Source organism: Xyrauchen texanus, chromosome 44 (assembly GCF_025860055.1).
Source record: "Xyrauchen texanus isolate HMW12.3.18 chromosome 44, RBS_HiC_50CHRs, whole genome shotgun sequence".
NCBI lineage: Eukaryota > Metazoa > Chordata > Actinopteri > Cypriniformes > Catostomidae > Xyrauchen > Xyrauchen texanus.
This window is the reverse complement of record NC_068319.1, coordinates 6,721,566-6,738,092: the sequence shown is the minus strand read 5'-3', so window position 1 is coordinate 6,738,092 and position 16,527 is coordinate 6,721,566. Positions and strand designations below refer to the sequence as shown.

At 35.8% G+C, this 16,527-nt stretch overlaps 1 protein-coding gene across 2 annotated transcripts; it reads left to right on the top strand.

The window, feature by feature from the left end:
- The first annotated feature begins 661 nt into the window (after window positions 1-661).
- LOC127636813 (glutathione hydrolase 5 proenzyme-like) lies at window positions 662-15,097 on the top strand. 2 transcript variants are annotated; one of them, XM_052117562.1, is made up of 12 exons: window positions 662-835; window positions 4,321-4,448; window positions 5,590-5,685; window positions 8,154-8,349; window positions 8,801-8,961; window positions 9,080-9,226; window positions 9,443-9,573; window positions 10,019-10,200; window positions 12,159-12,250; window positions 12,338-12,450; window positions 12,744-12,854; window positions 13,743-15,097. In XM_052117562.1, the coding sequence occupies exons 1-12, from the start codon at window positions 675-677 to the stop codon at window positions 13,887-13,889; spliced, it is 1,665 nt and encodes a 554-aa protein (XP_051973522.1). In that variant the 5' UTR covers window positions 662-674; the 3' UTR covers window positions 13,890-15,097. The 2 variants fall into 2 exon arrangements, with proteins under 2 accessions (XP_051973522.1, XP_051973521.1); XM_052117561.1 differs by having other exon boundaries at window positions 12,159-12,450.
- The last annotated feature ends 1,430 nt before the right edge of the window (window positions 15,098-16,527 follow it).

The window sequence follows — 16,527 nt, the reverse complement described above, 5'->3', positions numbered from 1 at the left end:
GAAATTTGACTCAATGTATTTACAAATGGATTAAGCATTTGGCTTTAAACATAATTATTTGGTATAATGTGATTTAATATTTTAAAAAGGATAATCGACTCTAAGTTCCAATTGGACAAGGCGTTCGCAGACGATGTGATTCCTAAACCGCCTATTAACTAATCTAATGGACTGTCAGTTTTTTTTTTTCTTTTTTCTTTTCATTATCATTATTATTATGGTTAATAATAGTATTATTACTATTTTATACATGTATTAATAATGTAATAATAATAATAATTATTATGATTTATAATTATAATAATAACAGTAATAAATATAACTATTTGTGTGACTTTTTAAATATATAACTATTTGTGTGAATTTTTAAATATTTTTTGTTGCCTTCACCCCCGTTGTAAAAATCGCAATCGTAAAAGTCGTTGTTTTGTGTGTGTGAATTGCTTTCAATGTAACCATGATTTTCTCACCTTTTCTCTATAGGGCCTACAGTTAGAGCAAGTCGCATAATAAGTGTAGGTATTTGCAATCACCTCTACAATCTCCTCATTCCTGTTTTAAAAGGTATCGTGAAATACTTTCACTCTGCGAGACTCCTCTCCGCCCCCCCCATTCAAAGTCACTGACGAGCGCGTGCGCTTCATTCTACCTGCTGCACGCGCGCTGCTTTAAGCATGGCCAAATCTCAGTCGAGACGCTGCTGCCTGTGCATACTTGCTTTAGTGTTCTCTGTTGCTATTATTTGCCTATGCATCTTTTTTGCCAACAAAAACAGATGCGAGTTCTCGCAAGCTGCGGTTTCTGCAGACTCGGAGATGTGCTCCGACATTGGCAGGTAAGACGTATGGGTTATATAAATCATGATCTGAAAGTTTCAGATATGTAGGTTATTGCTTATATTCTTTTAAAGCATATTTGAAAAGATTAATTTCAATGAAGTTCAAGGAGCCTAAAGATCAATATATAGTAGAAATGTCATTTTTATCTTGGTATATAAATAGACTATATAGAAATGTAGGTTACTGCATAGCTATGTTTTGATTAAGTGTGTTTCAAAAAGAAAGAATGCTACATGTATTTCAAACAATGAGCAACAATGAAATATAATGTAGACAGATAATCAGTTTAAGAGATTAGATAGCAGAGCTGCCTTGCCCAAGTCCTGTGTGTGAAAGTTATGCAGCCATGCACATAGATACAATTACATTTAGTCAGTTATTGCCAAGTTAGAATATTAAGAGTTTAGTTAAGTCAATAGCAGACCAGTGAATGCAGTAAAACCACTATGGCATACATTAAGGTATATATAGCTTTCAACTGAGAAGTGGAATTGTGTTCTCGGACAAGGTGTTTTTTTAGTACTATTAATGTCAGGTTGACACAAATTAAGCTGAAAATCCTATATAACGTAATTTAATGGTAGGTTTCGATTGTGACATCTTACCCCCATATAGCAGGGTGCATGTTGTCACAAAATGTCTATGCATGTCAAATGAATGTATATTTATCTCCTGGTCTTGTTTTAATTGAGATATTGAGTTTTAAGTAAACCTACCCTGAGAAATATTTGCTGTGGTAAAAAATGTTTGGCAACTAGCCCTGGTCACGCTTATACATACTTGTACATGTGATTTCTTTGCATTCAACGAGGAAGTAGAAATTGTTTTGTTTTGTCTTGAACAAACTTTCGCAACTACAAAAATTCTCCTAGTGATGATAATATACACTGGCCGAGTCGTTTAGTGGTGTTAAGAACAAAATAACCACAACCAGAGCTTTGCCATCTGCCAAGCCTTGCAAAGTGCCAATCTTAAATGACAAGTCAATGACAATCAAAACAGGATAAACCAGCTCCAGAATGTCCCACACTGAAAACATGCTCTTAGATTGGCACATTTTGTGCATCTTGTCCATACTTCCAGATTTCCTGCATTTTGTGCCAAACTCACAGACTGTTTCCTTGTTCTGTTATGTGAAGATGTTAATTACTGCATTTCAAATAACATTACTTTAATATAGAGTAATATTTTATCCCACTGTAAAGAGGATATAGAAAGGAGTTAGTTAGGCATATCCTAAAAACAGAAGGCATTTGTCCACCTCTGAACTAATGGCATGTTACATTTGGAACTCAAACTCCCACGTTCAATTAGGAAAAACAACAGGCCTCTCTGAATTTCAAAGAAGGAATGCACTCTATTGAAACCATTACCCGCAGTCGCTCAAGTCTAGCACATCAGTATCTAATAGGGGTTGTTTCTTGCCTGCATGCATCGTAACACTGAAAAGTTGTTTTTGTGCCTAGCATGATTATGTGCTGTTACAGAAGGCACCAAGTCTAGTTTCCATCCACTTTTCGTGTTATTTTGTTACCGACAAATTGAAAATGCATAAAACAAATTTAGCAAAATTTACCGTCTTCTGCCTGTTTCCATTCAAATGACCTTTTATTGATAAAAATGGTGAGTGATGACGTCATGCCTAAAAAAACACTTTGTTGCATAATTTTGGTTTATCGCAAGATTTCCTCCGAAGTTTGGAGAGAGTATTGAGACAATCATTGAAATTATCCAGCTACTGTCATTTTAATTTCACAAATAAATGCAATCAGAAGACGAGGAATTGCAATCAAAAGGGAAAAGTTGCCCTTCTGGTAGGACTGTAATATTGTTCCTGATGTCATGCCTATAGCAGGTTACCATCGGTTCCTACCTGAAAGTGAATCATCATGGCCCTGTTCAAGCTGGCAACATGCACCAAGTAGTGGGGTAACTTTCAGTCTTAAGGACCATCCATCGATGTGTATATGCTATGTGCACAGCTATTAAAGCAAAATGTATGCGCTGTAATATCAGTTTACATATAATACATACCTATTTTGAACAATCATCTAAGCTAAAGCATCGCCATCACAACTGTATTATGTCCCGCATATTTGTCCAGCAACATTTAATGACCAACTGAACTTGATTGTCATCTAAAATTTATTTTAGCATCATAATGCAATTGACATTTTATGAAGAAGCTCAGCAAATGAGATCTGAGGTAAAGAGGTTTATATTTAAAATGTTCAAAATCTAGTTTTCTGAAAGTAAACAGCATTGGACTAAAAGTTTTATCTAGTCTCAAAAAAAGTCTAGAACATGCCATTCAGCCGACTTTTTTTGTCTACAGAACAGGGTAAAGCTAATTTAAGTTTGTGTTAAGAATATTTATTAATATATTTAATAATATATTTTTACTAGAATATTCTTAATTAATTAAGGCATATATAGGTCTAAAAATGTATATATATTTTTTCGTTTGATAATACATTTTTTAATTTGTAATTCATTTAATTTAATTTATTCATTTGGTAATTTATGTAATTTTATACAGGGAATTTTGCCAGCATTTTTTCAAAAGTAAGCTAAACATTAATTTTTACAGAATTGGGATATGAGTTAGTTTTCCAAAAAAGCACACTGAGGTTTTTCTCCTAGGGTTGCCAGCATGTTACTGTAAAATTAACAGCTAGATACTGTTTTTACTGCTATAGTATACAACTGTAATTTAGCAGCATATAGCTGTCAAATTACATACTATCTTCTCTATAGGTATTTTCTCAGCATGCACCACAGCATGAAGAGATTTCTTCGATTTTTTACTATTTACTGGTTTACTTTGACATTGTACAATTTACTTGTATTTTAATGTTCAGCTTTTACTTTTTTACGTAACAGTATTAATTGTTGCGTTTTGTATGTCGAGAGTTGATTTCGGTGTGTGTCTTGATAACATCTCGAGTTATGCTGTAAGATGGATGAATTTTTTGGTCAACTATCCCTTTAAGGTTCTCTGAACTCTTGAGCATCACTGCTCCTCAGATCCTAACACAAACACATAAACAAAAAGTGATTTATCAGCAGGAAGAAAACTTGTTGTGTGTCACAAACCTCCAAGCATGTTTTTAAGGATATATGTGGAGTAATCTTTTAAATGCAGAGATCATTTTAAAGGAATTGTTCACTGAAAAATTAAAACTCTCTTATCATTTACTCACCCTTATGCCATCCCAGAAGTGTATGACTTTCTTTCTCTGCTGAACACAAAACATATTTTTAGAAGAAAATATCAGCTCTTTAGTTCCTTTCAATGCAAGTGAATGGTGACCAGAACTTTAAAGCTCACAAAATCAGATAAAGGCAGCATAAAAGTAATTCATACTCCAGTGGTTTAATACATGTCTTCTGTAGCGATGCAATCACTTTGGTTGAGAAACAGATCAATATTTCAATCCTTTTTTTTACTATAAATCTAAGACATGTTTTGTGTTCACAGAGACATGCTGCGTCAGGGGGGCTCAGCAGTGGATGGGGCCATCGCAGCTCTGCTCTGCACCGGACTGGTCAATCCACAGAGCATGGGTCTGGGTGGGGGGGCCATATTTACCATTATGGACAAAGAAGGTATGTGGTTTAACCATTTCAATAAAGGCTTCAAAACCAACTAGAGCTATCTAGTAATCACGTCAATATTTTTAATTAGGAAGACAGCTTAGTTAAAAAGTTTGTCATATTAAAGGTGAAGTGTGTAATATCTTCAACTAGTGGCAACAAATGGAATTGCAAAAATAATGAACATGTTTTTTTTTACATTTCCCCCATCTATTATAAAAGATAGTACCACCCCAAACTCACACCATTGGTTCAGCCATTATTGCTAGGCGGGGCTGGTTGGAATGCTCAAACAATCAGAGCAATGTTTTGATAGCACCACAGTGTTTGCAATTTTTGGGAAGTTAACCTGAAAATAACTCTCAGAATATTAAGCCAGGATATGAGAAAGTATTTTAAAAAGGTGTTATAAACTAGAAGACAATTTTTATAAAGTTGACCTGAAAGTTAATCTGTAAGCTAGTTAAGTGTATACAGTATATAAGTAGAAAAGTCTTATCTTGTTTCCTCTCAAGGTTTCCTAACTAAACATCTTTTTCCTCACCATTGTTACTTTTAGATTGCTCAATGGGAATTCTTTGCAAAACTGCTTTAAAATACTGTATTGTGAAATTTCTATAAAAATGTTTATTAACTTTGGGACTGTTTTAAATCATGTTTCTTTTGGCCCTGATGGCAGAAAGACATCTATTCCAGCTACATTATAGGAACAAAAAAATATATGAAATTTGTTTTATTTATTTTGTCTATGATTCATGACCCCTGTGATGGACTGGCGACCTGTCCAGGGTGTCCCCCGCCTTTCGCCCAACGTTAGCTGGGATAGGCTCCAGCCCCCCGCGACCCTGTACACAGGATAAGCGGTTGACGATGGATGGATGGATGGATGGATGATTCATGACTAATTCTATCAGCTTTAATCCAGTTATCTGAATGGTTGAGTTTCTCTGGATGTTTCATGAAAAGCTAGTCTGACATGCTCAGTTATAATTTCTAATGAATGCCCTTCAGTGAAACACAGAGAAAGACATAACATAATTAAGTTAGATAAAGAGCAATACAACTGTTTTATTTTTGTTAGTCAAATATCTACAAAAACCCATCAATTTAAGCTTCATTATGCCCCAGTAAATGAGTCCTCTGTCTTTTGAAGGCAAAGTGAAAATAATCAGCTCAAGAGAGACGGTCCCAAAAGGTGTCAGAGCGGATTTGCTGAATGACTGTCCAAAGACTCTGACACTCACAACAGGTAAAGCTCTGCCATCTGGAATATGTGAAAAGCATCCTTCTGTTTAGATCAGAATATCAAAGAGATGTTTCATGTTGGGCCAGTATGCAACCACCTAGCAACCACCCAGAGCACCCTAGCAATGGCCTTGCAACTCCCCATAACACAGAATCATTGTGGTGTCAACTTTAGAAAATTAAAAAAATATGCACCTTCCATGGAATTGCATTAGAGCGGTTTGAGAATATAAAATGTACAATGGGATATTGTACATGACTGAAATTCTCTCTAAAGGGTAAATTATGAAATATGATGGACTTGTTATGTATGTTTCATATACATGAGTGTACTTCCTGGGTCAGCTTAGATGTTAAACGGACTGCAGTTTATAATGACGATAGCCAAACATATTAACTCAATAGGTAGACATAATTGCTGTGTACCTCATTGTGTAGTTAGGTAAAAGTTTGCACACTTTTCATTCTTGAATGCACCTGTATATAATTGGAACTCTAATTATGATTCTCGTTTTCCGTACAAAGAAAAAAATGATTCCCCTAAAATATTTCCCAATACTCTACATGAAATGAAGAGATTAGTTTCTTTCCCAAAGGCATCAGAAAGGGGTAAAGAGGTAAAACTCCACTGTGTTGTTCTTTCTAAAGCAATAATGTCCACTGGAAGCAAACAGATGTTTTTAAATCTAGAATAATCTGATTTGGCTTTCTACTTTTGTTTTTCTTCTATTTTGGACCAGTATTATACTTAAAGAGTTTACTTACACAAACATGAAAATTCTGTCATCATTTGTTGTTCCTGACTCATAAGACCTTTATTCTTCTTTGGAACACAATAGGAACTGTTAGACAGAATGTTCAGCCTCAGTCACCATTCACTTTCATTGAATGGACAAAAAGATACAGGGCCCTATTTTAAGAGTGCTAGCGTTTAAGCACAGCACTATGCCATAAATCATAAGCACAACGTCAATGGGCATGGCCATGAAGTTTTGGTATTTTCATGCTAGCATACGCTAAGTCTAAGCACAAATGGGTTTGGTGAAATCGCATGCACAAGTCGCTAACGAGCTGGGTCAAGTGAAATTAAATTCAGACGTTCTTCTCTGGTTATTGCAGCATCTGAATCCCATGAAATATTCCCTGGAAGCACCAGAGATGTAAACAAAGACAGCACCTTCTTAAGAATTGTGTAGTGTAAATGGACTGTAAGCCGTGAATTAGAAGAATAGAAATATAGACTAATATAATTTTTTTGCATTTACTGCATCCTTGTTGAATTTTTTATTTGCATGGAAAATGCGGTTCAGGATGTGGATGAAGGCTTCATTAAATTAAGGAGAATATAAGTATTATATGATTTTTATCTACTGACACACAAACGGCTAGTATTAACAGTGATGTATCAGAACGGAGGTCTGGCCGGTCAATTTTGATTTTGAAAAATTAAATACATTTATTGAAACACAAAGGAGGGCGTGGCCAGGCCGGGCCGGTGCTGAAACATCTGATCAGTGGGAGAGAGATATAAAGGGGAGCCGGAGGTGACAATTCGAGAGAGACACACGCGGCCACGTTGCATATGTGTCGTTATGTTCATGTTTGTTTTGTGTTGAGTGTCTTATTAAACTTTACGTTGGCTGTTCAGCCAGTTCCCACCTCCACCTCCACCTTGCCCATACTTATACTGTTACAAAATAATTTATTCAAATTACACTTCAAATAAAACGAAAACATGTTCAAAATAACGAAGTGGTCATAAAAATCCTACCAAACCCAAACATTGTACTCTGTCCAACTTCTTCCACTGGCCCCTTTTACGTTGAATTAAAATTCACTCTTCGACAACAGGTGGAAAAATACCAATGCAAATTAGATCATAAGTACAATTGTAAATTTGAACATAATAATAATAATTGAAAAATAAATAATGATCTATAGATAGTTTAACACAAATATCATACATTTTTGTTTCAAAAAACGCCTATGACAGTGATAGTCATGGACAAAAATTGATATTCCACTATATTTTCAGAGTTTGGAATATAACTTTATTACCATCTGCTGGTGGAATCTCCAAACTGCAAATGCAAGAACTGACTTTAGACTTTGCGCTGAAAACAGACATTGTATTGAAACGTCTCTGAAAATTAGCAATTTGTTCCACTTTATTACCACACAATAAACCCACAGTTTTCACGCATACACCTACAGATAGTGCAAAAAATCTTGCCCATGCCCACTGACATGAAAATTGCACTTAGAATTAGCACTCTCATGAAAACTGGATAAGTAGTGCACGGTCTGTGCGTGTAGCGCTGTGCTTTGAGCGTTTCGATAAATAAAGCCCATAAAGTGAATGTTGACTAAGGTTCTCACTCCCTAACATAGTTTTGGAATAACACAAGGGTGAGAAAATGATGACAGAAATGTCATGTTTTGGAAATGAAACAATCTCTGTTTGTCTCACAGGAAGTCAATGGATTGGTGTACCAGGAGAACTCCGGGGATATGAACATGCTCACCAGTTGTATGGAAAACTGCCCTGGGCCCACCTTTTTGAGCCCACCATTAAGCTGGCACGAGAGGGATTCCCCATGCCAGTGTACCTCAGCCGATTCCTGCAGAATGATATTATTAAAATGCTGATACAAAACTCTCCACTCTGGTACTATACCTTCTTCAAACAAACATAAACATACTATCATGCTTGTTATGATTGACATCTCAATGTAATAGTTTATTTAAAGGCACAAGTAAGATGAATCTTGTGGAGCTTTCCTAGACTTGATTAACAGCAAAGAAGTAGGTTATGATTTAGCCTTAGGCAAAGTGCAGGAAATATGATAGCTCTACTATTGAAAACATACTTATTCTCCTTCATGAATAAACAGAAGCTTTCATTGTAATCCATGTTTAACTTTTTTGGTGTCTGTTGCAGAGTCATTAATTCGCATGTCATTCGAGTATACTGTCATTCTTTTTCTGTTTATTATAAAAACATGTCCTGGACATGAAATAATAATAAAAAAAAAAGAATATATATATATATTTGCATTACAGTAAAAGGAAAGATAACAAAAAAATAGAAGCTAATTTCTTTTGTACATGTTTACTAGTGAATTGTTCTGCCACAATAACAAGACAATTTTTGGCCCCGGGGATGTCCTGAAGTTCCCTAAGCTTGCTGAAACTATGGAAATTATTGCCAAAGATGGAGCCGAAGCCTTCTACACTGGAAAAATCGCCAAGAACTTGATACAGGATGTACAATCTGCAGGTGTTTAATGTTTGTATACAAACTGCAAAAGTGGCTGTAATTAAAATAGATTTAGTCCTTCCGATTCCACTGTTCTTTGCCAGTTGTTTGTGTTTAAACAGTTTAGTTTGTTTCCAAGGTGGAGTGTTATCATTAGAAGATCTGAAAGCGTTCCAGGTCAGAGTCAGTGATGCATGGTCAGTCCAACTGGGGGAATACAAGATGCACTTTCCTCCTCCACCAGCAGGGGGAGCAATACTCAACTTTATCCTCCAACTAATGCAAGGTAGGTCTGCTTGAGTAGACAAGAAAACCGCAAAATTGACCTTGGCTGAGCTGGGAATGGCACACTACCCATGCTACATATATGTCTATGGTAGAAATAGAAAGAGTATTAATATTAGTATGCCATTCCCAACTCGGCCCTTGCCTTCTTTGCGGATCACAGACTACTGAAACAGCTGTTATCTATAAATATTTAGAATCCATTTGTTTTCTGTAGGGTTCAGGCTCTCTCCAGCCTCAATCCAAGGAGACCAGAAAACTGTGACTTTGCATCGATACCTAGAGGCAGCAAAGTTTGCAAACGGACAAAAGCGCAACCTCAGAGACCCCAGCTTCAACTCCAGAGATGTAATGCACCTGCAGCATTACTTGCTATACTGTGGTGCTGTTGTCTATGAGTCAAGCTTTCTATTATTACAAAAATCACATATCACTTTTATCTTTCTTTCCATCATTTTTAAACATTACACAACATCATGTTCCCTCTACTTGTATCTGTCATGTTTGCTAATTTTTACTTTAGTACGCATAATTAAACTGGGTTTCAATGAAGGGTTGAGTAAATACAGTGAAGGGCCAGATGTTGTTATTTCTCATGGCCAGACTAATGCAATTAATGTTAGAAATTAGATCAATTGGTAAACAATGCATGATTGAAAGCAATTGCAAAAACAGGTTTAATTTGATTTAGCAATAAAATAAATAAATTACACATCTGGCAATAGAAAAGAAAGCCAAAAGATTTTGACATCAGACTGAAATATTTGTTTCCCTATGTGTCCTGTAAACACAGATGACATACATAAAAGACGAGAAGTTCATAGATCGTATCAGGGCTCTGATCAGTGATGGCTTCACTCGTGACGCATCTTACTACAACATCACCCCATCCACTGACCACTTTGGCACCACACATGTTTCAGTGATGGCAGCAGATGGCACTGCTGTGTCAGTAACCAGCACCATCAATCACATGTGAGAATCATTTACAGCATTTGCTCAGCAGAGTTCCTGTTTTGAAGAAGCTACTTCTACTTTTCTCTCTTTTCAAGTCTACTTGAAACATTTTAAATTGTATTTTTCTAAGCATCTTTTGTTTACAAAGTATAAACTTAAAAGGTGTCTTGAACTACATTTTGTCATATGAAAAAAAAAACAGTCAGAAATTGTTTTAAGACTCACACGTCTTAAGAACATATAGCACCGAGTTCTTGGTTTAGTCATGATGTATGTTGTTGATTCACTAAACCGGCTTCGTGAATCCCTCTCTCTCTCCTCCGGTGGTCTAGATACCCTTTTTATCCCTCTCCAGCTCTCACTGCAACATAGAACAGCTGTTAGAGATAATTTCCCACAGGTTTCAATCCTTACCGTTCTACCTCTCCAGGCCTCGCTCTCCACAGACATCACTCGGCCACGGCCACATCATCACATTGGTTTAAAAGAGTAATTTGTTTGGGAATCGGACTACACTGGTCGCATATTTGTTGTTGATTCACTAAAAAGAACCGGCTCAATAGAGTCATTTGTTGGAAATCGGACTACACTGGTCACGCTGTATGTTGTTGATTCACTAAAAAGAACCGGCTCAATAGAGTCATTTGATTGGAAATCGGATAACACTGGTTGCGTTGTATCTTGTTGATTCACTAAACAGGCTTAAAAGAGTCATTTGTTGGGAATCGGACTACACTGGTCGCAATGTGTGTTGTTGATTCACTAAAAAGAACTGGCTCAGTAGAGTCATTTGTTTTGGAAATCGGACAATTCTGATTGTGCTGTATGTTGTTGATTCACTAAAACGGTTTAAAAGTGTTATTTGTTTGGGAATCGGACTGCACTGGTCGCGCTGTAAGTTGTCGATTCTCTAAAAAGAACCGGCTCAAAAGAGTAATTTATTTTGGGAACCAGAAAATTCTAGTTGTTTATTCACTAAAAAGAACTGGCTCAAAAGTGTAATTGGTTCAGGAATCTGACACTGGTCATGTTGTAAGCTGTTGATTCACTAAAAAGGGCTGGCTCATTTGAGTCATTTGTTTCGGTATTCTGACAACACTGTTCACGCTGTATATTTTAATCTTAAAAGGACCGGCTCTATAGTCATTTGTTTGGGAATTGGACAACACTGGTTGTGCTGTATGTTGTTGATTCACTTAACCGGTTTAAAAGGTTCATTTGTTTGGGAATCGGTCCACACTAGTCGCATTGCATGTTGTTGATTCACTAAAAAGAGATGACTTATAAGAGTCACTCATTCGGTATTCTGACATCTTTGGTCACGCTGTATGTTTTCGATTCACCAGCTCATAAGAGTAATTTGTTTGGGAAACGGACAACACTGGTTTCACTGTATGTTTTTGATTCACTAAACCGGTTTAAAAGAGTCATTTGTATAGAAATCAGACTACATTGGTCACACTTTATATTTCACGCTGTGTCATTTTCAGTCTGCATAGCTGCAAGAATGCACGTTTGAGAACCATTAACCATATCGAATGTCATGAAAGTCATTTGGTTCTGCTATTATAATTTTTTTTTTTTATAGAAACGATTCTGCAAAAGAACCATGCCAATCGCTAGCTAGCGATACCAATCAACATAATTTAACTCGCACATCCACTCGAAATCCTAGAGTGGTCATCTCTTCTTCCCAAAGGGAAAAGTACAGAACATCTTGCTTCTATATTTACTGAGGATTTCGGCTCAATAAACTAAATATTAATATGAAAATAATAGATTTGGTCAGTAACAGCAGAACTTTAGGCAGTTTGACAATGTTTGACCATTTTAAAGCACCCACCAGGGTGGCTTGTTGTGCTGCAAAATTGTATGATATTTCATTGTTTGAGCTTATTATTAAATTATTTTCATTTGTGTTATTGGCAGTTTTACATTTGAAGTTTTTGATATGTTTAATCATTGTCTGTCTTCAGGTTTGGGTCATCTATTTACTCTCCTAAGACGGGTATCATCCTCAACAACGAGTTAGCTGACTTCTGTGGCCGAGCAGATACTGTCACACCAGGTGAAGATCCGTTACTTAATATATCCTCTTACTTTTCACATGTGTTGAACTTTCTTGTCAGCTTTTCATCTGCTATTTTTTTTTCAGGTGAGCAGCCTCCTTCGTCCATGGCTCCTGTCATCCTGCAGTCTTTCTCGCAACAGAAGACACTGGTGATTGGTGGATCTGGAGGAAGTATGATCACCACAGCCATGGCCCTGGTGAGCTGGACTTTGCATGCAGAAATATGAAGCTTGTATTTTTTGTTAAAGCACTTATATGAATTGTTCAGTGCAAAAATGTTTGTTACTTAAATTGTAAAGTTGCCTCAATCGTCCTTTTGAGGACTGTAAATGTGATTCCATTCATATGCACTGAGGGGCGTATAAAAATTATTGTCTATGGCCACAGATGCAGTAGACATTAAATTGAAAATAAAATTGATTATTTCTTAAAAACTCTCATAAACAAAATATATTAACTCTATCTCTCTCTCTTTATCTTCTTCATTCAGTCCATTATGAACCACCTGTGGTTTGGAATGAGTCTTAACAAATCTATCTCTGCTAAAATAGTATTTGTGGATTCCGAGAATATTGTCCACTTTGAGCAAGGATATGACAAGGTAACATTTTTGGAATCTTTGGAACAAACAGTTTTTTTTAGCTTTTTTTTTGTTTTGTTTTTTATGAAGGAAGCACAACAAGTGAAGTCTGATTCAAATTCGAATGACTCTAATGAAAAATTAAAATTCTCTCATTGTTTACTTTCTTTCCTCTGATGAACAAAAACAAAGATTTTTAGATGAATATCTCAGCTATGTCTGTCCATTCAATGCAAGTGGTTGTTGGCCAGAAGTTTGAAGCTCCAAAAAGCATAGAATATGACTCCAGTGGTTTAATCCATGTCTTCTGAAGTGATGGGATAGATGTGGGCTAAAAACAGTAAAAAAAAAGACTAAAATGTTGATCTGTTTCTCGCCCACACCTATCATATCTCTTCAGAAGGCATGGATTAAACTACTGGAGTATTATGGATTACTTTTATGCTCCCTTTTGTGCTTTTTCGAGCTTCAAAGTTCTGACCACCATTGACTTGCATTGAATGGACAGACATAGCTGAAATATCCTTCTAAATTCTTCATTTGTGTTCTGCAGAAGAAAGAAACTCTTACAAATATGGGATGGCATGAGGGAGATTAATGATGAGACCATTTACATTTTTGGGTGAACTAACCCTTTAATAAGAACAAAACGTATTGTTTTGTGTAGTACAAACGTTGGTAAAGTAGAAGAATAGTTAAGAAACGATTGCTGCTAACAATATGAGGTCACCATTAATGGCAGTCCAATAATTCCATATTTTTATTGTGGCTGTACTGATTATAATTGCTTATTCCTACCTCTAATCTCCTTTTGAAATGCCCCCGGTCAATGATTATAATTATAATTTTGTAACAGGTAATCAAGAGCGGGTTTTAAGTGGTAAATTGTTTTTCTTTTTTACTCCTCAGACTGCTATAGAGGCAATAAAGGTGTTAGGACATAATGTGAAGGACTATCCTTTCTTTTTTAATGTGGTCAACGCCGTCTCGAAAGAAGGACACTGCCTCAGTGCCATATCTGACGCCCGGAAGAATGGAAGGTCAGCGGGATACTGACCCACCCGTCAGCTGCCCTTGTTTCTGCCCATCAGCTGTTGGTCTGGTGTGAGTTGTCTGAGATTACTGTAGTGATTCATGAGGCCCTGGAGGAAGTGAGGGTGAAAGCAGGGGGTCAGCGATCCCTTTCAGCAATGACTGTAGACACAAATTCAAACACAGGGTGATTGTACATAGTTCTCTGCATTGTATCCGTCCATGTCCACTTTTAAAGACCTCTTAGGATTACAGTTGTAAGAACGGATATGTAGATATTTTAATGCATAATTTGGTATTTTGAGTGTAGGAGAGACCAGGGCTAATTGGCACATGTGGGAAGTTTTCACAAGGGATATATCTGTTTCAAAAGGCAAATTACATGAATGTTTGTTTACTCTAGCAGTGGTTTGTATGTAGGTTTCAAAGATCTATTACAAAAGCATTTAGCTGAAAAAACAATAATAGGCTATTTAAGGGCAGGATCCCATTATGACTTGCCTTATATGATGGTGAGGCATGTTGTCATAAAAGGTCAAAGTGTGTTAAAGCTACTCTATGTAACATTTTTTTTGTTTTGTAAAAAAAAATAACAGAATGTTATTAATGAGAGAGTGCAACAAAATTCCATCTTGCAATCCATGTCTTTACCCAAATACACTATAAATAAACTTATAATAATGATTTATATTTTAGAGTTGTCGGGATGGATTTCGCAGGGAATTGCATACATATGTCATTCAAATAAACCTATCCTGAGAAATATTCTCTGGAGTAGAAAGTGTGACAACTAGCCCCGGTGTCCACTACATTGTTTGCTGATTTTGTACAAACTAGCTCTTAATGCCAGTATGTCATCACTCAACACTGTTTCCTATGACAGTACCAATTAACTTGAATTAAATGTACAATTTCTAAGGACATAAATCGACCTACAAAGACTTAATTGTTGAATCAAACAGTTCTGTTTCTGCAAGCTGTTACTGTACATGTAGGGAGAGACATTTTAACGTCAAAATGTGAATGTTAAAAAATATGGTACAAATGTTAGGTATGTTATACACACATATGCTCTTGTTTTCATATGCACATTTTTATAGTTTCATAATGATTATATTGCTTTGTGTTTTAATTTTGTTTAAATCGTTTAAATGGCATTTAAGCAGTGGTGAACTCTCAGGGCCAGCAAAGCCTTCTCTGCTGGCCTTACATGCCAAATAAATAAATATTTTCCAAATAAATAATATCACTTTTTTGCCTATGTATTTTTAATCGCTTTCCACTCTTAATTAATCTACAAACAAATAGAGAAAAATACTAAATTGATCCTTTCAGAATGTATCCCTTGATGCTTACAAAGCAAAGTGTGACAACTGTTTCACAAAGCAGCATGTGAGTTTGAGCTCCACCCCCTCAAGCCTTCAGATTTTCTACAGTATCCCTCAACAGTGCAAGTGAATGAACAACTAAAGTCAGACTGTCTGATTCATCAGCCAATCAGATTGATTTATTTGTTCATGGTGGTTGTGGCAATCCAATGCTTCTTGAAGTCAGAATTACAATTTGTAGGCTTGTGCAGATATTCTCAACTCTGATTTCGCCGAGATGCAGGGGCATGATGTCACACAAACATATCGACACTCAGGGAGATATACAAAGTAAGTGATAAACATTCACTTTATTAAATAATATCAATAAATTAGTTCATTTCCACATTACATAATATTAAAGCTTGTTTAACAAATACCTTTTGGGTCTGGCTTTTGTGCGTGGACGTGTTTTTAAAATGTCAATTGGTATTACTTGTTAGCTGCGACATAATGTATGATGTCCAAAGATATAGGGTGTCTTATTCATTGCGAAACTGTGTTTTCTTAATGGCATGAATCACACCGAAGGCCTAGACTTAAAATGCACAGCCCGCCACTGCATTTAACTGCAATTTCTTTTTGTATGGCACATCAAAAAAATTATTTCTAATGTCTTTAAACCCCCCATATTTTTTTAATTGACCCTGTTAAAATGAATTCTGGAAGAATTACCAGTATTAGTCTTTTCTGTCCAACAGGCACATGCTTTCAAATGAGAATGTGCATAAATAATGAAGACAGAAAAATAAAACATGACTTATTAAAACTAAATTTTCCTCATTCACTCTCAGTATGAGTTAATGAATCAGTTCCTCTGTGTTGCTCATGTTGTGCATTATGCTTATCTTATTTGCAAAACAATTATTTATTTATTTTTAGAAAAGGAGGGATAGGTCTTAATTAATTTTGTGTTAATCAACATTGTGTTGCACATTCTGTCGATTGAGCCTAACTGGTATTGAACCCAGAATATTCTTTAAATTCAATATCTTCTGCTCTATACCCTTACAAAATTCAAAGATATGGGTGTAATACCCATATAATGGTTAATTACTGTAATAAAATTACTTTTTCATTGAAAAAGTAAAGTAAGGGATTACTCTTATTTTGTTCAGTAATTTAATTATAGTTACTTCTGATATAATTGTGTTAAATACTGTATAGACTAGAACAATTCTATATAAAACAATAGTGAATTTAAAATTGCTTACATTTTTTATTTAATGAAGCCCCCTTATATTCTTTGGCCAGTTCAAGAATAATTTATTTGATTTTATATTATTTATTTGAAA

Excerpts from the sequence above, each read along its gene's own strand:
- LOC127636813 (XM_052117561.1), top strand. The coding sequence starts at position 675 with ATGGCCAAATCTCAGTCGAGACGCTGCTGCCTGTGCATACTTGCTTTA. Across the intron at positions 8,962-9,079 it reads ACAGGATGTACAATCTGCAG|GTGGAGTGTTATCATTAGAA; the intron begins GTGTTTAATGTT and ends TTTGTTTCCAAG. Across the intron at positions 12,855-13,742 it reads TTGAGCAAGGATATGACAAG|ACTGCTATAGAGGCAATAAA; the intron begins GTAACATTTTTG and ends TTTACTCCTCAG.